At 43.7% G+C, this 25,131-nt stretch overlaps 2 protein-coding genes across 2 annotated transcripts in view; one reads left to right on the forward strand and one right to left on the reverse strand.

Moving 5' to 3' along the window:
- The first annotated feature begins 201 nt into the window (after positions 1-201).
- Positions 202-15,744, forward strand: STMP1 (short transmembrane mitochondrial protein 1). The gene is made up of 3 exons (XM_026511588.4): positions 202-307; positions 12,157-12,210; positions 13,187-15,744. Exons 1-3 carry the CDS (start codon positions 293-295, stop codon positions 13,259-13,261), a joined length of 144 nt encoding a protein of 47 aa, XP_026367373.1. The 5' UTR covers positions 202-292; the 3' UTR covers positions 13,262-15,744.
- Positions 15,745-19,250: 3,506 nt separating this feature from the next.
- Positions 19,251-25,131, reverse strand: part of SLC13A4 (solute carrier family 13 member 4) — a 42,198-nt gene continuing 36,317 nt past the window's right edge. Inside the window, exons 14-16 of the mRNA XM_026511590.4 lie at positions 24,299-24,460; positions 22,933-23,070; positions 19,251-20,876 (exon numbers count right to left, since the gene is read on the reverse strand). Coding sequence (XP_026367375.1) covers positions 20,739-20,876; positions 22,933-23,070; positions 24,299-24,460 — 438 coding nt within the window. The 3' untranslated portion in view covers positions 19,251-20,738. The remainder of the gene's footprint in view (positions 20,877-22,932; positions 23,071-24,298; positions 24,461-25,131) is intronic.

The raw sequence follows: 25,131 nt of genomic DNA on the forward strand, positions 1-25,131 counted from the left end.
CGATCAAATCTGTCCATCCAGGCCTGCCTGGGACTTGAGGCTTCCCCCCGCTCAGGCCTTCTCCCTGTTCGGCCAGTCCAGGCGGTAATTCCGGGTCTCTCCGCCAGGGGGCGCCAGGGCGCCGCGAGCGGCGCGGGGTGAGGCGAGGCGAGGCGAGGCGAGGCGGGAGGCGCGGGCGGGGCCGGGCGTGACCCGGAAGCCCACGGCGGGTTCCGCCCCTCGCTCGGGGAGAGGCAGGCTCTGACCGGCCCACCCAGCTGCAGCTGCTCTTCGCGCGCTCCTCGCCGACGCCATGCTCCAGTTCCTGGTGAGTGGAGCTGCCCAGGAGGAGCCGGGGCTGGGTCCGGGGCCCCGCCAGCCGGCCTGGGTCCGGGTTTCGGGGGGGTCTGGGCGTGCGTCCGGGTCCCCGCGGCGCCAACTCGTCGTCTGTCGGGGTGGGCTGCGGGGTGTTGTGTCTGTCGGCCCCCGGCCGCTTTGCCAGCACTTACGCGTCCCTCAGACCGGGAGGTGTCGGCGGGCACTTTCACAGCCGCTGCTGTGCCGTCCCGGCGGGCCTTGTGTGAGCCTCGTGTTAAAGCTTTTGGGGCCCCTGATGACTTGGAAGGCTCCCCTCGCCTGCCCTCCCGCCCCCACACCCCACCCGGGCCTTGGAGCCCTGCTGGTGGGTTTTCTGGGAACGCAGGAGGGCCAGCAGTAAACTCTGAATGAGTTAGCCGCCTCACGAGGCGCAGAAGCACAAGGTCAGAGTGCGAGGCTTCGGGGAGCCCTCGTCGGGCCTTTTATAGCTTCCAGACTTTGCGGATGGCTGGTTGCTGGCATGAGTCAGACCCTGGTGTGCACGGAACTCCTCCAGAGGGCTCATTTGGGGGGAAATGACTGTTACTGTGATTAAATAAATTCTATCCCATGGCTCTTTATTTCGGTTCAAAATTGGCTTTCTGGCACAGCTGAGTGTATTTCAAAGGTTGCCTGGTGAAGGTTTCCGGAAGACTCGCCAAACATTTCCAAACGAGAGTCTTTCCAAGTGTTTGTGCCTCCCGAACTTGATGCTTCCTCCCTCTCATTCTGATAAAGAGGCAGGTGAACGTTCCAGTTACCTTCCAGGTGGCCAGATGGAGTGCTCTGGGGATGAGATGCTTTCCCGAATGTTATATTCTTTATCAAAAAGAATTTTTCAGTGCCCCTTGTGTCTTTTTTGAGGTGGTAATTGATTTTTAAAATCCTTAGGAGGAAAGAGGTATCCTTGACATAAATTGCCTAAGACAGGGCTGTTCCTTTGCTTCTGGAAATTTCTCCAGTGTCCTAACTGGGTGTTAGTTAAGGAGTCAAGAGAAATCATTATTGTCTTTTAGTTGTAGGAAACATTCATGTTAAAAATAATATCAGCCCCAAAGTATAAGATGATAGCATTGAGCCTGATACAGCTGTAGCGCATTGACAGACTGGGAGACCATTGATTATTATTTTTTTAATAAAATTTTTAAAAGATTTTATTTATTTGATGGAGAGGGAGAGAAAGCACAACCAGGGGGAGCAGCAGACTCCCCAATGAGCAGGGAGCCCAGTGCGCGGGGTTGGATCCCAGGACCCTGGAATCATGACCTGAGCCGAAGGCAGACGCTTAACGTACTGAGCCACCCAGGCGCCCCTGATTACTTCTAAGTGCTTTTGCAGAGTGAATTTATTTGGCTTTGGAATAAACTTTTGCTGTGTGTAAATATGCACGTACCTGATTTGAGAATTCAGAATTCTCAGCATTTAGGGAGAAATAATGCAGCCATTCATTAAATTCCTAGCTCAGAAGTCTCTGGAACAGGGATGCTCTCTTGCCCTCTTGTTCCCCAATCTCCTCACTGCATCTGTTGAAAGAAGCGGGTAGTATGACTTCTCACCTTGATTCCACCTCTTTCAAATGATTAACTCTGTGCACTTGGGCAAGTCTCTCTCTTGCTTTTAACCATTTGCTTTATAAAATGAGTTGAAGCAGGTGATTCCTGAGTTGTCCTTGAGCTTTTAACCTGCGACCAGCCATCTTGTCCTAGTGCTTAAGAGATTAGATGCCTGGATTCCAACCCCAGCTTCATCATTTGCAAGCTGTGGGAACTTGGGTAGGCTCTCTAAATTCTCTGTGCTTCGGTTTCCACAAAAGAAAATGGGAACCTACCTCATGATTTTGTTGTTAGGATTAAAACTGAGTTAGTACATGAAGGTACTTTAGAGAACGGTGACACTTCATAAGGACTCGGCTATTATTCAGTTTCTCTTTTACAAGATACTAGCTGAACTCTAATACGGTTTCTTCTCAAAACTGGGGATTCAGGGGCACCTGGGTGGCTCAGTCGGTTAAGTGTCTGCCTTCAGCTCAGGTCATGATCCTGGGGTCCTGGGATCGAGCCCCACATCAGACTCCTTCCTCCTCTCCCCTACCCCCACTCATGCTCTCTCTCATTCTCCCTCTCTCTCTCAAATAAATGAATAAAATCTTTTTTATAAAAAATGGGGATTCATTTGCCCTCAGGTAGGCGATGGGACAAGTTTTGAAAGTGCCAAATTATTACAACTTAAACCACAGTCATCCCACGTTTTGGAACCCTCCAGGATGCTCCCTACACTTGTCACTTCCTGGAACACTATTCGAAAACCACTGCACCTGGGTTGTTTATATATTCCTTTCATTGTTCATTCCTCCGTGGATTAAAATAATTCACCCATCATCCTGGTCTCAGAAACGTGTTGCCTTGGTCCTGCTGCCCTTTGCTTTTACTGCAGTAGCTTCCTTAAGGTTTAGCTACAGGTGTTGTAAGGAAACTTCGGAGGCTTTTGAGGGGAAGCCTGACAGGACGGGCATCTCTGGGAGCTCGGTGGGCACTGCCTGTCATACTGTTACTGGCGCCAGCTTTTGCTCCTGTTACCGTCTGAAGTGGCAGCCCTTGGTACTCTTAATCACGACCTCCTTAATCCCTCCTCCCTTGGCTTTTGGATCGTTCGTCTCAGTGTTTTCTGGCATTCTTTAACATTATAACACAATGTTTAATTTACGGAAGAACCTGTGAAGGTGGCTGGCTCGGGTGTTGGCCCCTCCAAGGGCTGAGGGGATCAGTATCTTGGTGCAGCAGCTGGGAAGGGGCCCTGTCTAATCTCGCCTGTTTGTGCTGGCTGCTTTTCCCTTCTTTTGGTTACTACGAGTTTCCCGAGGCTCAGTCCTTGACTTTCTGCTCCTCTCTTCAAACCCACCCTCAGGGAGTGTGGTCCTTGTCATGCTGTCACCTTCTCCTCTTAGCTGCTTCCAAAACTACCTTGTGTCCCTTTCTCTGAGTTCCAGTTTGCTGTCCTCTCCTGTCCGCTGAACATCTCTTGTCATCCCCTCTATCTCAGATCCAGCACGTCTGGACCCATTACCTCTTATGTTCCTCACTCTGCAACGCACGCCTCACACCTCGCACCTAACTTCTTTCTCTGTTCTCCAGCCCTGCCTTTCTCAAATTTGAAATACTGACATTATCCTTGATTTATTTCTCTCCTTCCTTCTCCATATAATTTAGCTGCTATGCCTAGCACATATATTTCCCTGTGTACTCTTGGGCAAGTTACTGAACTGTGTGCCTCAGTTTCTCCAACAGAAACTGGGCAATAATACTTTCTTTTTTTTTTTTTTTAACGTTTTTTTATATTATGTTAGTCCCCATACAGTACATCCCCGGTTTCCGATGTAAAGTTCGATGGTTCATTAGTTATGTGTAACACCCAGTGCACCATGCAATAGGGCAATAATACTTTCTGCTTAAAAGGCTGCTTATAAGGCTGTGAAGTTAATTCATGAAAAAGAGAACGCTGCTTTGCACACGGCACTCAGTAAGTGTTAGCTATTGTTTTAAGCCATTGGATCTTCATTACCTTATGAAAGTCCCATCTTTATGGTCCCACTAGAGAGGTGTCTTTTACTCCACCGTTGCCCTAGCTACGCGAGGGTAGCTGGTGTAGGACTGTGGGTTTTGAGTTGGAAGAGTTGTTATAGGTTCTGCAGTTCAGCTAACATGCTGACACCTCAGTTTCTGCTACTAAGGGGGTGTCTGGTTTATGTTTCATCACCTCCCATTAAAATAGGCTCTCTACTTCCTCAGATGATCTATATCATTTTCCAGTGTCTCCCTTACTAGTTCTTGGTGTTAAAGAGCAGTTTGCGTATAGAGCTTACTTAAAAAAAATTTTTTTTAGGGGCGCCTGGGTGGCTCAGTCATTAAACATCTGCCTTCAGCTCAGGGCATGATCCCAGGGTCCTGGGATCAAGCCCCACATTGGGCTCCCTGCTCTGCTGGGAGCCTGCTTCGTCCTCTCCCACTCCCCTGCTTGTGTTCCCTCTCTCGCTGGCTGTCTCTCTCTCTGTCAAATAAATAAAATCTTAAAAAATTATTTTTTTAATTAAAAAAAAGTGGGGTACCTGGCTGGCTCAGTCAGGAGTGTGTGGCTCTTGATCTTGGGGTCATGAGTTTGAGTTCCACATGGGGTATAGAGATTAAATAAATAAAAAACTTAAAAAAATTTTTTTTTAAAGGAAGTAAATCAGTGAATGCAATACTGTGAAGGCAATCATATCTCCAGTCAAGGCAAAGATGAGTTTCGTGCTCTTTTCCAACTTTTGTCTCTGTCTCAAGTTAGGACTTCCAATAGGAGAGTGGATATCCTAGTTTTTTCTTCTGCTTTTAGTGGAACTGCTTCTCAGATTTTAGTATGATGTTTGTGTTTCTGATATTTCCTAACAGTTTAAGGAAATTCTCTTCTGTTTCTGCTTTAAGAGTTTTTGTTGTGATTGGTTATTGAATTTTATCATGCTATTTCCCCATCTGATGTGAAATCATCTCAAGTGATTTTTCTCCTATAATATGTTCATACAGATTACGTTAGATTTCTAACGTGAAGCACTTGAACTCTGTGGCCCATTCAGACCATCATTTGGTGATGCACTGTGTTTTGTTCACTGCACCTTCACTTATTTTAATCTTGTCTTTCTAGAATAGATCATAAATTCCAGGGAAAGAAGCAACATAGCTTATGCTTAGATTTCCTAAGCACATGGCACTTGGTCAATACTATGTTATTTATTTATTTAATTAGATATTCCTCCTTTGCCTGATTACTACTCTCAGATATTCATAAGATACTTGAATATTGGAATCAGCTTCTCTGAGAACAGGCAGACCGATTTTACCTGATGGACCTCTTTCCAAAGTGTTGCAGCTATCTTTTTCATGAATGTCCCTATTTAATTTACTGGCTCAATTGAAGTATTAACAGCCTCCCCCCTTCCATTGTCTAAGGAAAATTATAGAATGTAAAACCTTGCTTACATTTTAAAAATGCACATCTCTGTGGTGGTAGTAGAAGAGATATAGGTTATATCCTCACCAGATTTTTGTTTTAATGTATAGAATGTGGGCTTTATTATTATTCAAAACAGATATTAAACACAGTTGATGATATCTCCACAACAAGTCTTAACTGTTTAAAGACTACAGGTGAATTTTTTTCTTGCTTCCTTGGAATGGAGCAGTCTTCAAACAGCTTCTGTAGGTCTTTAGACTTAAATGGAGAAATAAAATTATCAATTTATCTTTTTGTTAATGTTAGATAATGTATATTTCTAGTTTTCTTGCAGTGTGTAGCTTTTCTCACTTGAAACCATAAAACATTTTTAGGTATCCTTTTGAATGCTAGTTGTAGCTATATTTGCTAAATGAGAGTATTTTTATTATTTTTAATGAGATTATTTTTAGATTTCTTAAGCCCTTGTCGGTAAATATGAGATGGTTCAGATTCTGTGTCATAACTTGGGTTTGGGTGTGTACTCTTTGAAAATGTAATTTGATGAGTCCTATTTCAGAATTGTTAGTCAGTCAGGGTTATTGCCAGGAGCCATCCCTGGGTAAAAATTGTAGCTTTATTTGCTAATTGACAGATGTAACTTTTTGATTGGAGAGGGGGTGAGCAGCAAATGATGAGAAGAGTCAGATTGCTATGGAGTTGGCTTTCTTATTTTTAAGACTTCGTGCTTCTTTATGTTGATACAATGTTGTGATCAACCTGCTCTTGAGTCCTTACATTAAAAAGAGTTGATTTTTTGTGGTGTTCATACACAAAGCCAGCTGTTTCTCAGTCCTCATTTTTTTTTTCACCCTAACGTTTCCATTCTTTTTAAACATTTGTCCAATCTGGAAACCTTGAAGTTGTCTTTGATTTCCAGTTTTACCCCATATAGCTGATATTTTACGAAATCTTAATCATTTTTAAAAATATTTTTTAAAAGATTTTATTTATTAATTCATAAGAGACAAAGAGGCAGAGGGAGAAGCAGGCTCCTCATGGAGCAGGGAGCCCAATGCGGGACTCGATCCCAGGACCCCAGGATCACGACCCAAGCAGAAGGCAGACACTTAACCGACTGAGCCACCCAGGTGCCCTAAAATATTTTTAAGATATAATTTACATCATGCAGTTCACCCATTTACAGTGTAGAATTCCACGGTTTTTTATATGTTCACAGAGTTGTGCAACCATCACCACTATAATTTTATATCCAATATTCCATTGTCCCCAAAAGAAACCCCGTATCCATTAGCGTTTATATCTCATTCCCCTCTTGCCCAGTCCTGGACAACCACTAATTTATTTTGTGTTTTTATGGATTTACCTATGCTGGACATTTCCTTTAAGTGGAGTCATATAATACGTGGTCTCTCCCGACTGCTTTTCACTCAGAGCAATGTTATCAAGGTTCATCCATGTTTAGCACGGATCAGTACTTTTATGGCTGAATAATATACCACATTTTGTTAATCCGTTCACCAGTTTATAGGCATTTGGATTGTTTGCACCTTTTGGCTCTTATGGTTAATGTTGCTGTGAACATGTGTGTACAAGTTTTTGTGTGGATGTGTGTTTCAGTTCTCTTGAGTATATACCCTAAAGTAAAACTGCTGCATCATAGGGTAACTCTGCTCAACTTTGAGGACTTGTCAGACCATTTTCCAGTATGGCTGTACGATTTTATAGTCCCATCAGTAATGGATGAAGGTTCCACTTTCTCCACGTCCTTTTCAACACTAGTTTATCTTTGTGACTGAAGTCATCCCTAGTGAGTGTGATATGGCACCTCATTGTGGTTTTGATTTGCGTTTCCTCAATGACTAGTGATGTTGAGCATCTTTTCATGTGCTCATGGACCATGTATATCTTATTTGGAGAAATGTCTATCAAATCCCTTGCTCAGGAGCACCTGCGTGGCTCAGTGGGTTGAATGTTGTCTGCTTTCAGCAGGGGTCCTGATTTCAGGGTCCTGGGATCGAGCCCTGTGTGGGGCTTTCTGCTCAGTGAGGAGTCGCTTCTCCCTCTCCCTCCCCCTCTGTGGTCTCTCTAGCTCTCACTCTCTCTCAAATAAATAAATAAAATCTTTAAAAAAAGAAAAATCCTTTGCTCATTTTTAAATTGGGTTGTCTTTTATTGTTAAGTCATAGGGATTCTTATATTTTGGATGCAAGTCCTTCATCAATATGTGATTTGCAAATATTCCATTCCATTGGGTTGCTTTTTCATTTTCTTGATGGTATTCTTTGAAGCACAAACATTTTTAATTTTGATGAAGTCCAATTTATCTTTTCTTTTTTTTTTTTTGTCACTTGTGCTTTTGATGTCATATTTAAGAAACCGTTGCCTAATGCAAAGTCATAAGATTCACTACTTTGTGTTCTTACAAGAGTTCTCTAGTTCTAGCTTTTACATTTAGGTCTTAATCCATTTTGAGTTAGTTTTTGTTTATGATGTGAGATAGGGGTCCGTATTCACTCTTCGGCATGTGGATGTCCAGTTGTCCTAGCATCATTTCTTGAAAAGACTATTCTTTTTCCATTGAATGTATTAGCACCCTTGTTAAAAATCACTTGACCAGGGCACCTGGGTGGCTCAGTTGGTCTGTTGACCCACTCTTGGTTTAGGCTCAGGTCCTGATCTCTGAGTGATGAGATCGAGCCCAATGTCAAGCTCTGAGCTTGGTGGGGAGTCTGCTTGGGATTGTCTCTCCCTTTGCCCTTCCCCCATCTACCCCCGCCCTCTCTCTCTAAAATAAATAAATCTTAAAAAAAAAAAAAAAATCACTTGACCATAAATGTAGAGGTTGGTTCCTGGACTCTCCATTCTATTTCATTGGTCATCGTTGATTTTTATTGTTATTTTTTAAAATTTTTATTTTTTTAAATTCCAGTGTAGTTAATATACAGTGTTATATTATTTGCAGGTGTACAATATAGTGATTCAACAATTCTGTATATTACCAGTGCTCACCTATTTCACCCATTCTCCCACCCACCTCCTCTCAGGTAACCATCAGTTCTCTGTAGTTAAGAGCCTGTTTTGGGGATCATCATTGACTTTAAGAATAAAACAATTCAGTCATGTTTGCTTGCTGTCCCGTATGCTACCACACTAATCTGGGCCTTCCCTGACTGTACTTATTCATTATTCGGCTCTTTATTTGAGTAGAGCTACTGGGTGAATACTTCCAAAGCAGTGCTTTCATCACGTTCTTGCTGCTAAAAAATAGCCATTGGCTCCCTATGAAGGTTACATGTGAACTAAACTCCTTGCCTGCTTTTTGAGGTTCCTGAGCCAGCCCTACCCAGGGCTCCATACTTATTTCTCTGCATTTCTAAATTCAAATCCTCTTCTGATCTGTCCTGTTTCTTTTAGTCAAGTCATCACTTCCTCATTCATACCTTATGCCTTGATTCTCCACATTCAGTTCCCTTCCCAGTTTAAATTTTAACACTTTCTCAGCATCTTTAGAGGCTTTAATAAAAAGTTGAGGTACATTGATCTCTTTCAGATATGGTTTCTTAGAAGAATCACTTCTGTGTCATTCATGTGGCCACTTAATGCATGACACATTTCTGGTTTTTCCTGCATCTGTTATATTCAGGGTCCTGTACTGGTTGCTGCCTTCAATTGTTATATAACTGTTTTATTTATATGTAGCTTTTCTTCCTATACATCATGTATAAACTCTTAAAATGTGTAGGGATCAATTTAGAATCTCTTTACAGGGCTGAATATGAATTTATTTTTAATATATAAGGGTCTTCAGTCTTTTAATCAGAACCTTTGGGGGCCACATGTATTTGAGAGACTATTTTATTATTATTATTAACAATTTATTTATTTGACAGAGAGAGAGCATAAGTAGGCAGAGTGGCAAGCAGAGGGAGGGGGAGAAGCAGGCTCTCCACTGAGCAGGGAGCCGAAACACAGGGCTCCATCCCAGGATCCTGGGATCATGACCCGAACTGAAGGCAGAGACTTAACTAACTGAGCCACCCAGGCGCCCCGGGAGTTTTTTTTTTTTTTTTTTTAAGATTTTAGAAAGGTTTAAGCTGCATATACCTTGTTATTTAACCCAATAGCACTCTGGGATAGCATTCTTTAATGACATACATTAAAATATTTACTGTTATACATATTCTCCAGGGGGACGTAGGGCAGGATCCTATGATTAAAGATTGCTTTTTCTGTAGCAAAAAGTGAGTATTCACACTGAAATGTGATAGAGTATAAAGAGTATCATATCCATTCAGGTTAGGTGTGATTTTGCTGCCAGTTGAGTTACAACGAAACAGTTTGAATAGAGTTTTGGGTTTCAGAGTTGTGGGTAATGGATTGAGGAGCTGCACCGATTCTAAGTGTATGGTGTAATTGTAGACCTGGAAAATTCTGTACGCGGCCCTGGGCCAGTCTAGGCTTGCCTCCTGTGGCTCTTAGCTGAAGCCTCTTCCTCCCACCCATTTGTTCTTTAACCACTTTGCTCATGTCACTCCTCTGTCCCCACATTTCTGGTGTTTTCCCATTTATTGTCCCCAATGTGCACATGAGAAGCAGCCATATATTCCTCAAGTCTCAAAATGAAAGTCTCAAAATGATTGCAGAAGGCATGTGATAGTAATTTATTTAGTGTTGAGCTTGGGAAGCAGTCATTTTTCTTTTTTCTGCACTACCTTCTCTGCAGGGGATACTGTGGGGGAATCAGTGATGTGGAGGGGGCACCGTGGAGGTGGCATATGGCCATCTGGATGGACGCCTTGACGCGGCGTCCAGGTCTGGGCCTGGAAGAAGTTAAGCAATCTTGGCCTGCAGAGAGGTTGCAGACTCATTCAAGGCCTTTTATAATCTGGCTCCAATCTAACTTGTCAGACTAATGAGTCACCATTCCTCAGATTTATATTTTATATTTATATATTTTTTTTATTAGATTAAAATGTTTTCTCTGTGTAAACTTGCCTAGTGAGCATCCCATAAATAACATAAATGCTTTTCTGGCTTCATGCTTTTTCCTCAACATTTCACTTAATATGTGACGTTTCTCTTATGTTGTGTATTTGATTTTACAATATCCCAGTGGTAGACCTGGCAGTGTTTTGAAACTGGAATTGGATAGCACTTGTCTAGAGGCCCATAGTTTTTGTTTTGTGTTTTAAAATAACTACTAATTTTTCATGTGCTGGTGAAATTGCCAAATGAAGCCACATTAGATATGCCATATTTATGTCAAGACACATGTGATGAGAACCAGGAATCCTAGAATGTTGGAGCTGGAAGGAACATTGTTAGTATAATGTTTTATAGATCAGGAAACTCAAATCCTCTACAGCTACACAGCTAGATAGTAGTGGAACCAGAGCTCTATTTTTCTTGAAAATTTTCACCCTTAATGTTTTCTCTGCTTGGTGTTAGAGCTAAAATTCTCAGTTGAGGTAAATTTAATACTCTTTCTGGATTTGGAAAACTTCTGTCTACCTCGTTTCAACACACAGGAGTGAAAAAAATCATTTTGCTTATTGGTGCCACCTTGGTAAAACTATAATTTCACAGAATGTGCCTGATTAAATGATTAGAAAATGGACTCTGATTAGAGACTGGATAGCCTCTTTTATGCTCCTTAATTAACTAACAACCAATTTAAATTGTGCTTTTGGTGTTTAAAGCTCAGGAAGGCTGTATTTTGTTTCCCCGTATGTGTCTCTGTTTTGAAGAGAAGGTTCGACCACACCATGTAGAACTGATGGTGTTAAGTGCCACACTTTTTCTGTTAAGCTCTGCTGTATTGAATAGGAGCATTAGATTAGAGAAATGATTAGAGAAAATGATTTTTAAAAAAAGAGAGAGGCCAGTTTGAATTTATGAAATTAGAAATTAGGCGTCCCGTTGGAGATTCATAATTATTGGAGGAAAAAACCCCAGGGAATTACGGATCATCATTAGAACTCAAAGTTTAATGAGCTTTGGTTCTTTTGTGGTGAATGGAGTGCCTTAAATTTTCATGAAACAGTTTTTGTTCAGGAAAACAGTCACCCAATGGAATAAGCATTTATAGGTCTCTAAAAATGATGCCTGTCTCTCCTCCCTGAGTAAGAGCTGGTTAGGGAATCTTTGTCTCCCACAGGTCTTAAGTGTTTTGCCCATTAGGTTCCACCCCTGGCAGAGTGCTAAGGCATGTGCTGTCTCAGTTGTATGTCAGAGTTTCCCGTGCTTTTCTGTCATGATACATTCTCGTTTTTGAGTGTGTATCTAATTTAGGTTCTGTGTTCCTTTGTTGTGAATGACCCTGAAAAAGTCGCTTCATTACCCTAGGCCTCAGGTATGAAGAAATTGAATTGTGAAGATCTCTTCATTGTCTAAGATGATACAATTTAGCTGAGTACTTTTTTTAGTCGGATATTTTTTACTCGATGTAGCAAGAAGTAACAATACTTATAACCAAAAAAGAAAGAAAGACAAAAAACAAATTACTTTTAACAACAAAATCATCACTTGGGCTTGGGTTGCTAGAACTGACAGTTAAATATTTATGGAGGTTGTGAGGGGAAGGGAGAATCTAGAGTAGATTTGTTTAGTGCTGCCATTTATTCTCACTTTTGTATGCTCTTTAACCTTTTGGAAGAGTATTTCTCTGTTTATTTTACAGAAGAAAACTTAATCTCATACTGCCTAGCCCTAGACTGAACACTGGGGTCTTGAACTGTCCTGAGCTCCTTAGGCTGTTGTCCATATAGTTTAGTTTAGTATCGGATGGCACAGAACTTGGTATCCAGTGTAACTCTTCCTGTTCTATTCTTTCAGCTTGGATTTACTCTTGGCAATGTGGTTGGAATGTATCTGGCTCAGAACTATGACGTAAGTGACCATATCCATGTCCTCCCTGATTCCTTGTCACAAATTTGTAGTGACTTGTCTTTGTTAAAGTCAGGTATGCCTTCCAGCATAAATGAAGTCCATAGATCTGAGGGAAATGTTCTGAATTTTGTAGAAGGATTTTCCATTGTTTGAAAAATACACCTCACAGAAGCATCTGTCCTCCATATCACCACAAGAGGGCAAAATCCCATCAATTTAAGATGGTCTTGTGATCCTGAGCTGTGGGTGTTAGCCCAGAGTAATTAATTACTGAGTTAGAGTCTTCTTACAGTTCTGTGGAAAATTATGTGATAAGTGGGAATTTAAAGACTAATTGGATAATCCTTTTAGGCCCCGCACCCTGGTAGTAATGACTGAGAATTTTAGTGATGAATCTTTATAGTGCAGCTCAGTTAAGAAGGTCAGAGTTTTGTGAAGTGGGGATTATATTAGCCTCATTTTATAGATGGGAAGTTGAAAACCAGGTGACAAAACTGCCCATGAATGGGGATTCTGGAAGGGTTGTTGTAAAGAGAGGGAAAGGAAGGAAGTGACAGGAAAAGGGAAAGAAGGGAAATATGATATTAACTTTTGAAATGTTTGTGGTGAAGCTTTTGATGTGACAAAAGAAATTCTTTATCAACCTTCACTTGAGTTATATAGTTTTCTAGGAAAGAGCTTTATTAATTTATATTACCTTTATTGTTTATATATATAACTTAGCATTGTATTGAGGTGCTAAGTGGGTATATAAAAGTAGAAGTCAGAATCTGGCTTCCAGGGAGGGAGCAGACCTTAATTTCCAACTTCTGAGATCCTTCTTATGCAGTTAGGGGGCTAAGAAATTCTGTTCAGCAGGTCACTTTCAGAGGAAAATAAAGACTTGTGCAATGACCCTTTATTGTTGGAGGAAGAGAAGTAAAAGACTATTGATTAGGTAGATGCAAAATTATAATAATCTTTTTTCTCTTTAAAGATACCAAACCTGGCTAAAAAACTAGAAGAAATTAAAAAGGACTTGGACGCCAAGAAGAAACCCCCTAGTTCATGAGGCGGACTCCAGCACTGCCTTCCGGATATACCGATTCTGCTGTTCTTGAGGGCCTCCTTACCATCTGAACCAAAAGCTTTTGTTTTAAATCCCAGCCTCAACAATTTTCTTGTTAGATCCTGCATTGCCTGAGAGCAGAGATGGGGCCACAAGTTAGAACCACCCTTTTCCAACTTCCTCACCTCGTCCCTTCCTCCTTCCTGCCACTTGAGACAGCCTAAGACTGGAATTATGGTGCTAGATTAGTAAATGTGACCTTTAATTAGTAGTCTCTCCTTTATTCTTTGGAATTTCTACTCTTTTCTAAAGAAAAATTGATGAGTTTTGTATAGCCAGTCAGACATAAGTAATGCTGATTTCACAGTTTAGCGGTTATAATGGGTGTTTAAATATTTGGTACTAAATTATGTTGTTTTAGAGTCATTAAAATTAAAGCCCAGAAGCCAGTTACTCCTGCATTATCCACTTATTTTGTACTGTTTTTAGTCAGCTCCATAATTGCTAATTTAATCAGTAAATCAATTTACTACTCATTAACTGAGAAACTATATTCTGAGAACCCTGTCAGGAACTATGGAGTTTAAAAATATGTAAAATAATGGTCTTTATCCTCCATAGAATTCATAGTCTAGTATGCATGTTTTTCCTTAATTGTGTCTTTGATTGGGCTCTTTTCCCTCACAAGAATCCTACTTATTATCCTAGGGAATTATAGGTGCATTTGACGTTACATGGTGGATAAATGACAAGTTGTAAAGGAAATTTTATGCCTCTTCACATTAAAAATGTATTTACATTATACCTTTATAGTGATTCTCCTAAGAAACTTTGAGGGTTTTTTTTTTCCTGCAATCAGAAATCACCATTGTGTGTTGACCCATAAGTAGGGACATCTCTAAGTCCCTCATTCAGCAGGAAGAAGCTGCTGAAGATGAGACCTCCACCGACTTGCCAAAGATTTGTCATTGTCCATCTGTCAGGGTAGAACATAGAGGCCACTTTTAGGCAACAGGCTTGAGCAATTAGAAACCTGAGCAAGGCAAAAGGGCCCACAGTGACCACCGAGCTGATGCAAACAGGCTCATTAAGCCATAGACCCTAACTGACCAATGGGCTACTTAAAACCAGTCACAGTCCCTAAGATTGCCAAAAAAGGGAGAATTCCATAGTCCTTTACTTTGCCGTGTAATATAGCCCCTCACCACCACCTCTTGGCACTCTCTCCTTTGCTGTCCTGCCCGTTGCTCCCTTGCAGTGCATTCAGTAAACTTCTATTGCTTTAAAAAAAGAGAGAGAGAGAGAGGGGCGCCTGGGTGGCACGGCGGTTAGGCGTCTGCCTTCGGCTCAGGGCGTGATCCCGGCGTTGTGGGATCGAGCCCCACATCAGGCTCCTCCTCTGTGAGCCTGCTTCTTCCTCTCCCACTCCCCCTGCTTGTGTTCCCTCTCTCGCTGGCTGTCTCTATCTCTGTCGAATAAATAAATAAAATCTTAAAAAAAAAAAAAAGGGAGGGAGGGGGAGAGAGAGAAAGAAAAAGAAAGAAATCGTTGTAATTTGTCAAATGTATAATTAGTCCATTTTTTTTTTAAATAAAATGTTTGTATACATCACTTTTCCCCTGGGTCAGGATACAAAAGTGATTCAGAACAGAGGGCCTCTCATACTCCGGTCCTTCAGCTCCTAGCTCCTCTTCCTGGAGGCAGGCACTATCAACAGTCTCCTGTATACTTTGAGAAGGATTCTCTGCTGAAACAAATACGTGTGTATGGGAGTTTTTACACAAATCATAAACTGTACTGAGTTCACCCCTTGCCTCCCCCCCCCCTTAATGGAGATCATTCCATATCATTATGTAAGGAACAAGACCTCTTTCCCTTTTTTGGCTACATGAGATTCTGTTGAATGGATCTACATAACTTATTTAAGCTGTTACTGATGAACATTAGGTTTCCTGTCTTTTGCTGTTACAGTGGTAACCTTGAACATAAAGTTATTATACATAAGCTACACCCTGAAAGTGTAATTTGCACTAACTGTACATGAAGTCCCATTTGATTGTGTGTTTTGTTTTAGGGACTTGAACAGCTCACTGAAAATGCCATTTCTGAAGACATTTTAGCAGAATCAGTAAACTGGAAGAGTAATTTAGAGATACCTTTTTTCAGACAGTGATGACATTGGTACTATGTGATTCTAAAAGGGGTTCTGCTTCTCTTTGGAAACAGGGCTCTCATACGTGAGTAGGGTTTATCTCTGGCAGCATGTCCTAGTGTGTGACACAGATGAGCAGCGTGTTATGGTTTGGCTTCACCCTAGAAGTGAGATCACGGGCGAGGGGCTTATTTTTCTGACACTGCTGTATTCTCTAAGATGTGGACTTAATACTACCTCATGTGGCTCACACGAGAAGCAGTTGAGATAATGTATGTGATGTGTTGCACAGTGCTTTGCAAATTGCCCAATAAATAATAGATGTTGGTCGGAACCTGCTGCTTTGGTCAGAATGCTTTATTTTTTTGCAGTCACTTTTTTGGAACCAGTTTATGAACCATGCAAAATTTGTCATTCTGTGGTCACTCTTCGTTGCTGATGAAAATCTAGAGTATCTACCTTGATCATACCTCCTGGCTCACAAGATTTGATCTTGAGTGACTGAATTGTTAGCAGAATGAACCACAGCCTTGAAGGATAAAGGTTTACCACCTTTGAGGGTATTCAAAATGCTACAAGTTTAGAAAGGTGCTTGCAAAGAGGGATTCCTTGTCACAGTTATGGTAGCATGATTGCTCGTGTGTGTCGTTTCCAGAGGGGCTTTTTGAGGGGTGAAGGTAACTTAGGTATTAGGAGATTAGGTATCTCTGTATTACATCTACTCTCATTTGGATGTAGGGCTTCCTCAGGAGTGACTGACTCTTCCCCTCGCTAACTCATTTCTACCAGTGGGAGGCATCCAGCAGCTCCGTTCTTGCGTTCACCTTCACGTGAACTGCGCCACAGGGAATACAGGCTGCCTTTGTGGTGGCTCTTCAGATGCCCTCTTCTAGTTTTAGGTTCTTGCAGCAGCGGAAAGGGGCTGAGTTCTCAGGTGAGATTAGCCTCACTGAGATAGAGGAGGAGCTCAGAACCATCACAGATTTTCGGGTGTAGTTGAAACTTCGTCACGTGGGTGAGGGTGGCAACGACTGTGATTGTGGCATTAAGAGTTGCGTTCCCCGGGTGTTTTGTAGGGACTTTTGCCTCGCAAACCATCGGAGGGATGGGAAGAATCACCTCAAGACATATTCTCCTTTTAAAATTGTTTGAAAATTCCTGTTGATGTGATTTAAGAAAACTCTTGGCCATACGTGATCATAAAAGGAAGGTTACCGACGTGTACAAAATAAGACTTTAGGATTGGTGCTGGGAACTTCATAAACACAATGAACTTGAAAAGTTTATCCTCAAACCATCATCCTCCCAAACAAAGGGAGAGAAAAACCCAAACAACTGTATTTAAAATCCTCAAAAGGGGCTGTCTTTTAGGACTTGAAGTTACCAGTTGATGCCTCTAGACATTTCTTTTGATTTGGTGTTTTATGCAGTTAAGGAGTAACCTGCTGATTTAGGGAACAATTTCATTTTTTCTAACCCATTTACTCAATTTTCATTTGTACGACTGTAGAGAAGGTTACACTGTGGTTTTTCTAGTTGTCTGTGCGTACAGGTTCCTAGAGCACGTGTACACATAATGTTTTCATTTCCACTAAGCACTTCACTCCCTAGATACTCCGCTGGTGTTTGTTTTTCTGCTGAGGTCTCTTGCCTTTTTAGTACTTCTGTTCTTCCCCCGGAAGGAACACCACAGACTGTACTGGAGCAAATGAGGCTTTTCTGAAACTTCCCATCTGGGACTTTGCACATAGCATTTCCATTCCTTAGTCATGAATGAGTTCTTTTTTCCCTAGTGACTGTTAGGGCTTTGTGGAAGGCTGGTGGTGAAGGGAACATATTTTGAGATCTTGCCCGGTCTTAATAGGAGAGCTAGTGACACTTAGATTTTTCATGTTTAGTCTATACCTTTTCTAAAGCTCTGTGCATCATAATTTAGTCAAGTACATTTTTTGGTAAGGCACTGGGAAACGAGAGAACAGTGGGTTTTATGAAAGTGAACAGGGTGGGGCATTGCAAAACCTGAGGCGTGGGTCTGCTTGGATCACTGCCCCTGTGGCAAGGCCTTACGAAAGGGACAGTGTGGTTGCATCATTCCTGCACGTACAGTTGTACAGCACTGGGACAAGAAAGTCTCCATGTAAATAGCCGGGCAGTTGTGCTTGGAATTCATTTAGCAGGGGCAGCCGCAGAATGGGTTACCTGTGTACTTGGGTCGTCTCTGGCCTTTGTGTGCCAATGGTTTGAACATTTTGTGATACTGAGAGTTATTCTAATGTTTAGATGTACTTTTTTTTTTTTTTAAGGTTTTTAGACAGCATGAGAGAGAGCGAGCATGAGTGAGAGGTAGGGGCAGAGGGAGAGGAAGAGGCAGACTCCTGCTGAGCAGGGAGCCAGACGCGGGGCTTGATCCCAGGACCCTGGGATCATGACCTGAGCCAAATTAGATGCTTAACCGACCGAGCCACCCAGGTGCCACTAGGTGTACTTTTTCAAACATGGTGCCTTAGTGTGAAGCCAACTATGTTATTTGGTATTCAACTGAAAAAACAGATTTATTCTGACATTTCTGAGGGAAAACTAGCTATCTTTTATTTACTAAAAGATGGTTCATGAGTCTTTGCCATGTAAATCCTAATATAAAAGATTGTACCATGTACTTCATGGCTGACTTAAAGGAATTTCAAAGGCAATTTTCAAAGGCAATTAAGCAAGTTTGATACATAATTGACTTGAAAATAAGGTGCACCTAAATGTCTTCGTTTCTCAGTCATCTATAAAATAAGCTGGTGTAAGGTGATCATTACTGCTTTCCATCCATCTAGTGTTGTGATATTAGAAGAAAAAATCAAATGATCTATGTGCAAGAGACATAAGGCTAAGTTATTGTCCACCAGTGGCGTGATACTAGATGACAAGGAGTTGTTAGTCATCTTTGACATTTCCTGTCACTGGAATGAGCGGGCTTGGTTAGCCTGCACTCTGGCTGTGGGAAGGAAGAGTGCTGCTCTGGAGAACAGTCAGTAGAGCCGAAACTGCGTGCACTGGCTCCTCGGAGCATCTGGCAGCAGCTACGGTGGGGAGTTGCACCGCTTTCCCTTTAGGGCTGAGTGAGGTTCACAAAGGCTGCACAGCGGCCAGGAATTCTAAGTCCACTGAATTCTTAGTCACCTCTTCTTCCTCTTTTTTACTATTTGTACTCTGAATCTTACTATTTGCACCGTTGTCTTAATATGAATAGGGGCTTGGCGTCTTAAGTTCTGGCATGGGTCAGACAGTTGACAATTTGGCAGCTGTGACAATACGACAACACCCTGACTCTTCTGAACATTTTATAGCAAAATAACTGTAGAGCTGCTGACTCGGTCAAACCAGCTATTGTGTGCATAACACTAGTATTTATTTGGGCTCAGTAGGTCTTTATAAGGAGTCAAATAATGTGGCCTAGGCCAGTTGATAGGGCAGAAGCAGTAATATTCGTGGTTAAATCTGGTCATTTGTGCTGTGGTCAGAGCATGCAAGTGTTGGCCGGCACAAGAGAAATTTTAGAATTCACAGATATTTGATAAACTAAGGGAGTGACTTTATTGATAAGTTATTGTGTGGGAAAACTGCCCATGCTATCAATAGTAACTTAAAATCAATTAAAAGAATGAAGTAACTGTGGAGTATTACTTTTCCAGTAAGACTGATTTAGCAAGGTACTGGTGGTAGAAATCTGAAATATGTATTGCCTACAAGCCAGGGGCCTTGGGAGCTATAGCCAGTCATATAGCAAGGACATCTGTCGTGGGGAAAATGGCATGGTTTTCAGGAGGAAACAGGAGGCCTTGATTTCCAAAGTGATTTTTCTCACGGGCAACATTTATTGAGTAGTTAGTTTACTATATTGTATAAGTTGCTGGAGATGTTAAGGAACATAAGACATCTTCTCTCCCCCCAAGGGACTCATTGACTTGTAGGAAGTGACTGATGGTTTGGAACTTTCTGTACTTGTCTTCTGAGGAATGAACTCCTCATTACATGCAGAAGAAAGCTAGTCAGATACATTAATAGTACTGAGGTCTTAATGATAGTTTGGGCCCCATTAATAAAACAGGTATGAGAGTTTTTTCTCCCTCCCAACTGAACCAATGCAGTGGTATTGATTAGTGGTAAGTAAAGAGAGAGACAGGTGTCCCCCCACTATCCCAAAGTAGAGCATTCCTGTGAAACCTTTCGTAAGCTGAAATGGCATCAAGCAAAGCAGCAGTTACCATTCATTTATATGGAAAAATATCTGAGCATTGGCAGACCCAAAAAAGAACCTCTCTTAGGCTTCTCTGATACCTTAGGACACTTGCTAACGGGGCACAAAATAAAGACAAAGCACAGGTGTTCGCAGCTCTGGCAGCTTGATGCTGAGATGCTGAGTGTTGTTTCCCGGGAGGGGGCATGGTGGCACCACTCCAGCTGCTCAGGTTGCGCACTGCTCCTCTAAGGGCTTGCTGCAAAACCAGTGCTGAACGCTACATGCACTCTTCTCCTAAACCTGAAAATCCTCTTCAGATTTCTTTCAGCTAGCGACAACTGGTACTAACGTAGGTCTTTCGTAAAAGTGAAGTGGTGTAACTAGAACTTTTGAAAAGTGGGGGATGCCTGTACTAATTTCAATGTGTCATCTTCCTCTACTTTTCCTTCGACAGAGAGAAGCTTACCAGCCCCTTTCTAAAGGAGAACACTATTTCTTTATGGGAATTTGGTGCCAAAGGTAAAGAGAAGCCATTGAAGGAAGACGCTAAAGTAATGAGAAAGGAGTACTGATTGCCACAAAGAGGACTTACCCAGATTGCCTTTTTGTGGTGAGAGCTTAAGGATAGAAACACTGATGAGAAAATTCAGGGGCAGAATTTCCTCCGAAAGAGGAGATGTAACTGGTTTCGTTATCTGTGCACAGGTAGGATGATTTGGATTCCCCCTTCAATTCCTAAAAAGGGGTTAAGGTATTAAGAATAAACCTAGTAAGGCTAGTTTGTGAGGCTTAGCCTCTGAGGGGCGACTAAGGTTTTCTTCTCTTCCTGTCTTCAGAAAGAAGTGGAGAGCCCAAGATACCGGAAGTGAGAAAGGTCACAGGGTTTCCTGAACTATGGTGCTAAGGAAGGAGGGCAGAGCAGAAGGCACGAACACCAAGCATGTGTTTTGGTTGTCGGAGGCTTGCTGCACTTTGCTTGAGGAGGCAGATGGCGGAATCTTCTGGTGTTGGTTGTGCGCTCCTGGTGGCTTCCTTGGCCTCTTGGTCAGATTCTGTTAGGTGCTGGCAGCTCCTTCGGTTGGACCGTTTGCCCACTCGCATTAGGCCTGATCAGTGATGTTACTGACCTTCGCCCAGGCTGGAAAAGTGTCCAAGTGGAAGAGGCTAACTCCCCATGTGTTGATGGCTACCATGACGATCACCAGGCCAATGACATTGACCCCCAGGCCAGCTTTCACCTGTAGGACACAAAGCAGCCCATCCTCATCACTGAGCAGGCCGCAGCACAGATCCCCCAGTCTCTGCATCTATGCTGCCCACCCAAGCCTTGGCCCTGACCTGTTCCAGTCACTGCCTGGAATCTGGAGTGTTGCCTCCAAGGGTGGCTCAAGACTGTGAAGGATGGGAGAAGCCATTAGAACCATCTCCACTTGTGTTCTCACTCTCAAGTGGAAGCCTGGGAGGCATGTACTTGGAACACCAGGTGTTAGAATGTTAAGAGTTATGCTACGCAAGGATCCTGTTAGCTACATGATAGGGAAATGCATTAAGGCGGGAACTCTTGGAGCCTTTAATGTGCTGACACATAGGGGACCTGTAGGAGAGGCCCCACTGTACGAAGCCTTTGCCACTGTTAACTGTTTTTTCCTTCCCAAAGCAACAGCTTATGGAAGGTAGTGTGCCTTGGGTTCACCTGGAGAACCAGGTCAGCTGCCTCTGCTCAGCCCTTCCATGGGAGGGTGACACAGACATGCTAGCTTTGCTGCTTTCTGCTGAGGGAATGTCACCTCCATGACCCTGAACCCTCCCATTGCTGCCATGGAAGTGACACAGGCTGAGGGGGGTGTGAGGGAGGATGGCTGGCAGAGCCAGGGCCAGATGGAAAAATGTACAGTAAGGGTAGCTGGCAGCCTACCAGGGAGGAAGCAAGCACACCGCTGTGACCACCGCAGGTCCACTAGCTGGCATGAAGTTGGGAAATCTGTGAGGGAACATGAATGCTAGGAAATTGTTCCAAGCAAGTGACTAGATGTGTTGTTTCTCTGCTTTCTGGCCAGAGCCCTGGACTTATTAATCATCTTGCCCCCTGGGCTTTGGGCGTGAACTGCCCAGGTCCCCTAGCCAGAGGAGGCATGTTCTAACGGGGCTGAATTGAAGTCGTTTAGAGCTGAAAGGAAGCAGAGCATGTAGTTGGAACCTCCGTCTTCTGCAGGTGAGGAAATGGAGGTCTCAGGTCAGTGCCTGGGCTGGGAATAGAACCTACGACTGGCTCACCTCTTGTCATCTGGTGCCTTTGAAAGGCACTGTCACTGATCACTTGATTCCAGAAAAGATGACGGGGAAAGGGGGTGAATGGTGGGGGTACCCAGGAGAGGAAGTAGGGGACAGGAGAGTTGGGACTGAGCTCAACTCTCTCGAGCAGATAGGGTGGTGCGGTAAGAGATGAGGGGGAGGGGAGGGGCGATGGCTGTGCCCTCCCTTCCCTGAAGTATTACAGAGGACCTGTATGAGCAGTTTGGATGGTACAAAGGATCTGAATATCTGCTACTGGCCTGAAGCTCTCCCTTTCCTCCATTTGGTATTTACAGGGCTGCTGAGTACGAGTTTGGACTATACTGAACTAGAATGTGTGAGACCCTCAGCAAGGGGGACAGCCCTATCTCATCCCGGCCCCAGTAATCAGGAGTTGTTTTCATCTTTCCCCCATCCCCCAGCGGCCTGGATATCCAGGAGCACAGCAGTGAGTATAGGTTGAGGGGTTGAGGGTAAATAGGCCCAACACGACAATCTGACCAGATGTCTCCCCAGAGCCATCTTGTGGGAGTCCAGCTGAGAACTAAGAAATGAGATGTGGGTGCTTCATTTTGCCATTGTTGCCTCAGGGGTTCTGGCATTGGGGAGAGTTCAATGGGAGGGTCCTGTCCCATCAGACCTTTCACCCTAGGCTCCTACAGTTTCTCCTACTTCGCTTCTGTGAGTAAACCAGTGGCTTTTGTGGTGAACATCCCCACTGGTCCAGTGAAGAAACAGGCAGAGCCTTGTGCCGCCTCACCCTGGGTTGCATCTCGTGTCTGTTCCAGCTTTCTCTGCCTGGATAAGGGTGGGAGAGCACATTCTTGCTATTCTTGGTGCTTGTGGACCGGCTGAAGGCCTTTTTGCCAGCACCATTTTTCGACCACACTAGACTGGGTGTTGACAGACCACAGACACTGCTGCAAAATGATAAACTTCAGGAGAAGGCTGTGGAGCCACTCGTCCCTGTCCATCGGCAGGAAGCGGGCACCCATGACTCACCATGTCTTTGATCTGGCAGTGCCCGTAGCTGAAGACGATGGCGTTGGGGGGATTGCCCACGGGCAGCATCACTGCAAAGGAGATGCACATGGTGACTGGGATCAGAGTGTAGAGTGGATTAATGTGCAGCGTTTCAGACTAGGAGAAGAGAGAATTCACAGAAACGTCAGCGCTGAGATGCGGCTTGCACTTCTTGGGCTTAAAATCACAAACATGCTTTAAGTGGTGGCTTGGTGGTGGCCAACCTTGGCTGGTGGGGGCAGTTAAATCACTACCCTCGAGGGCATACAGTGCTGGGCAACCTGGGTGGGCTCGTGCTGCTCACTTACTTCCGGTGGAAACGTGGGCTCTGAGTTCCTTCCTAGAAGGGATGTCTCATTTCTTGGTGCTGGTCTAATTTTATCCTTTAGCCGAGAGATTCATTCTTCAAACTCAAATCTCATGAGTAAGCTGCTTGGGTTGAGGTAGGGATCCCTCATCCTTGGGGTGCAGAACTAAGGTGTTTTTCTAGGTGCTGCTTGCTTTGTATGGGATTTGAAACCCATGGCCTTACCCTCAGTGTTGCCGAGTTTTAGCTAAGTGCACTCCCATGCTCACACAAATGAGATGATGGAGGGAGCAGGTGGAAGGCGACATCTGAGCAAAGAGCAAAGATAGTGGCTGGGGGTAGTTTGGGGTTAAAGAGAGCAGAAGGGTATCAATTTGTTGGGGATGGAGGCTTCATTTGATAGGTTCCAGCTCACTAATGGGACAGACGCAGCATTGTGTCTGGTGCGTTACCTTGGGGGTTGCTTAGCCGGGCTGAGATCTGGGAGTTGCTCCCCTCCCCTCATTCATGAATAAGAAATTGTTCTGAGACCATGGGATGAGGCTGGCATTGCCTCAGTTCTCAGACCCCCACCCCTGGACAGAGAAACTGGGGGGAGGTGGTGATGACAGAGCTGTGGTCTTGGTCTTTACAGCTGAGGGTACTTCTGGGAGCATTTTGCCCCCATTTTCTGTAGTTATTCCTCTGGCCCTACTCTTAGATCTTAGGAGAGAAAGAAATGATGATTGTGAGTAATTGGAATCCTAGGGTTTTAAGGATATTCTCTGCATTCTTGTTTCCATTCAGGCTGCCTCTAAACTAATCCTAGTCTTTCGGAAAAGGGTTTCTAGAACCCTTGCTACAATTTTATCTATCTATCTATCATCTATCTATCTATCTATCTATCTATCAATCAAATTTGAAACCATTTCCCAACTAGCGCTGGAGCACCGATCCGTGATGTCTGTGGCAATGACCAGAGGAGAGAGGACAGCTGGGGAACTGCTCCCTGGGCCCAAGGCAGCTCCTCCTGACATCTGGGCGCCCTGCCCTACTCACCAGGCTGCATAGGATGGGCAGGAAGATGGTGATGGTGGCTGGGTTGCTCACAAACTCGGTGACGATGGACACCAGGATGCATGCCAACAGGGTGACAGCCCACGGTGGGAGGCCACTCAGAGACAACATCTGGTGCCCAATCCACGTGGAGAGGCCAGAGCTCTGCAGGGAGACGGGTGACACAGTAAGAAGAGAGGAGGAAGAGCACATTCCCCATGGAATTCTTAGACTCCAGAAGGTCAGGGATGTTGGGGGGTTGGAAGGAACCACTAGGAGTCATCTAATTTGGCGTCCTATTTTCAGGCAGACTGGACCCAGAGGCATTACTGATTTGATGATAAGATCATTTTTACAGCCCAGAAAATTCTTTATGATTGTATAACGTTCAGTCTCGGGGTTTCCTGGGCACTCGTCACAGCGCATGGAGAGCCACCCATCCTAATGGCTGTGATTCTTCTCAGGATTTTGCCATGATGGCTTGGCAGGGGCTGGAGATCTTTGGGGCAACGGGCCCTTCGATCTCATTACTCTCTCTAGCCTCTGACATTCTCACTCTGTGCATCCAGTCAACAGTGATTTTGACACAGATTCCCCAGTGTAATCCTTAATTCTACTTTTGAAATCTAGCTCTCTTATCACCTGTGAAAAGGGGAAATTATCAACATCTTTGGATAGTAGCCTTTCCTGTGGTTTGTGGGGAGTCAGTGGGCCGGGCTGAACACTAGAAGCTTTACATAGAGGGATTCCCAGTCTAGCCACACTCATTGGGAGGGTGCCACCAGGCTGGCCCACCAAGCTAGTCATGGCCGTCCGGCCTGTTTCAGGTCCAGTCT

This window comes from Ursus arctos, unplaced genomic scaffold, assembly GCF_023065955.2.
Source record: "Ursus arctos isolate Adak ecotype North America unplaced genomic scaffold, UrsArc2.0 scaffold_3, whole genome shotgun sequence".
Lineage (NCBI taxonomy): Eukaryota > Metazoa > Chordata > Mammalia > Carnivora > Ursidae > Ursus > Ursus arctos.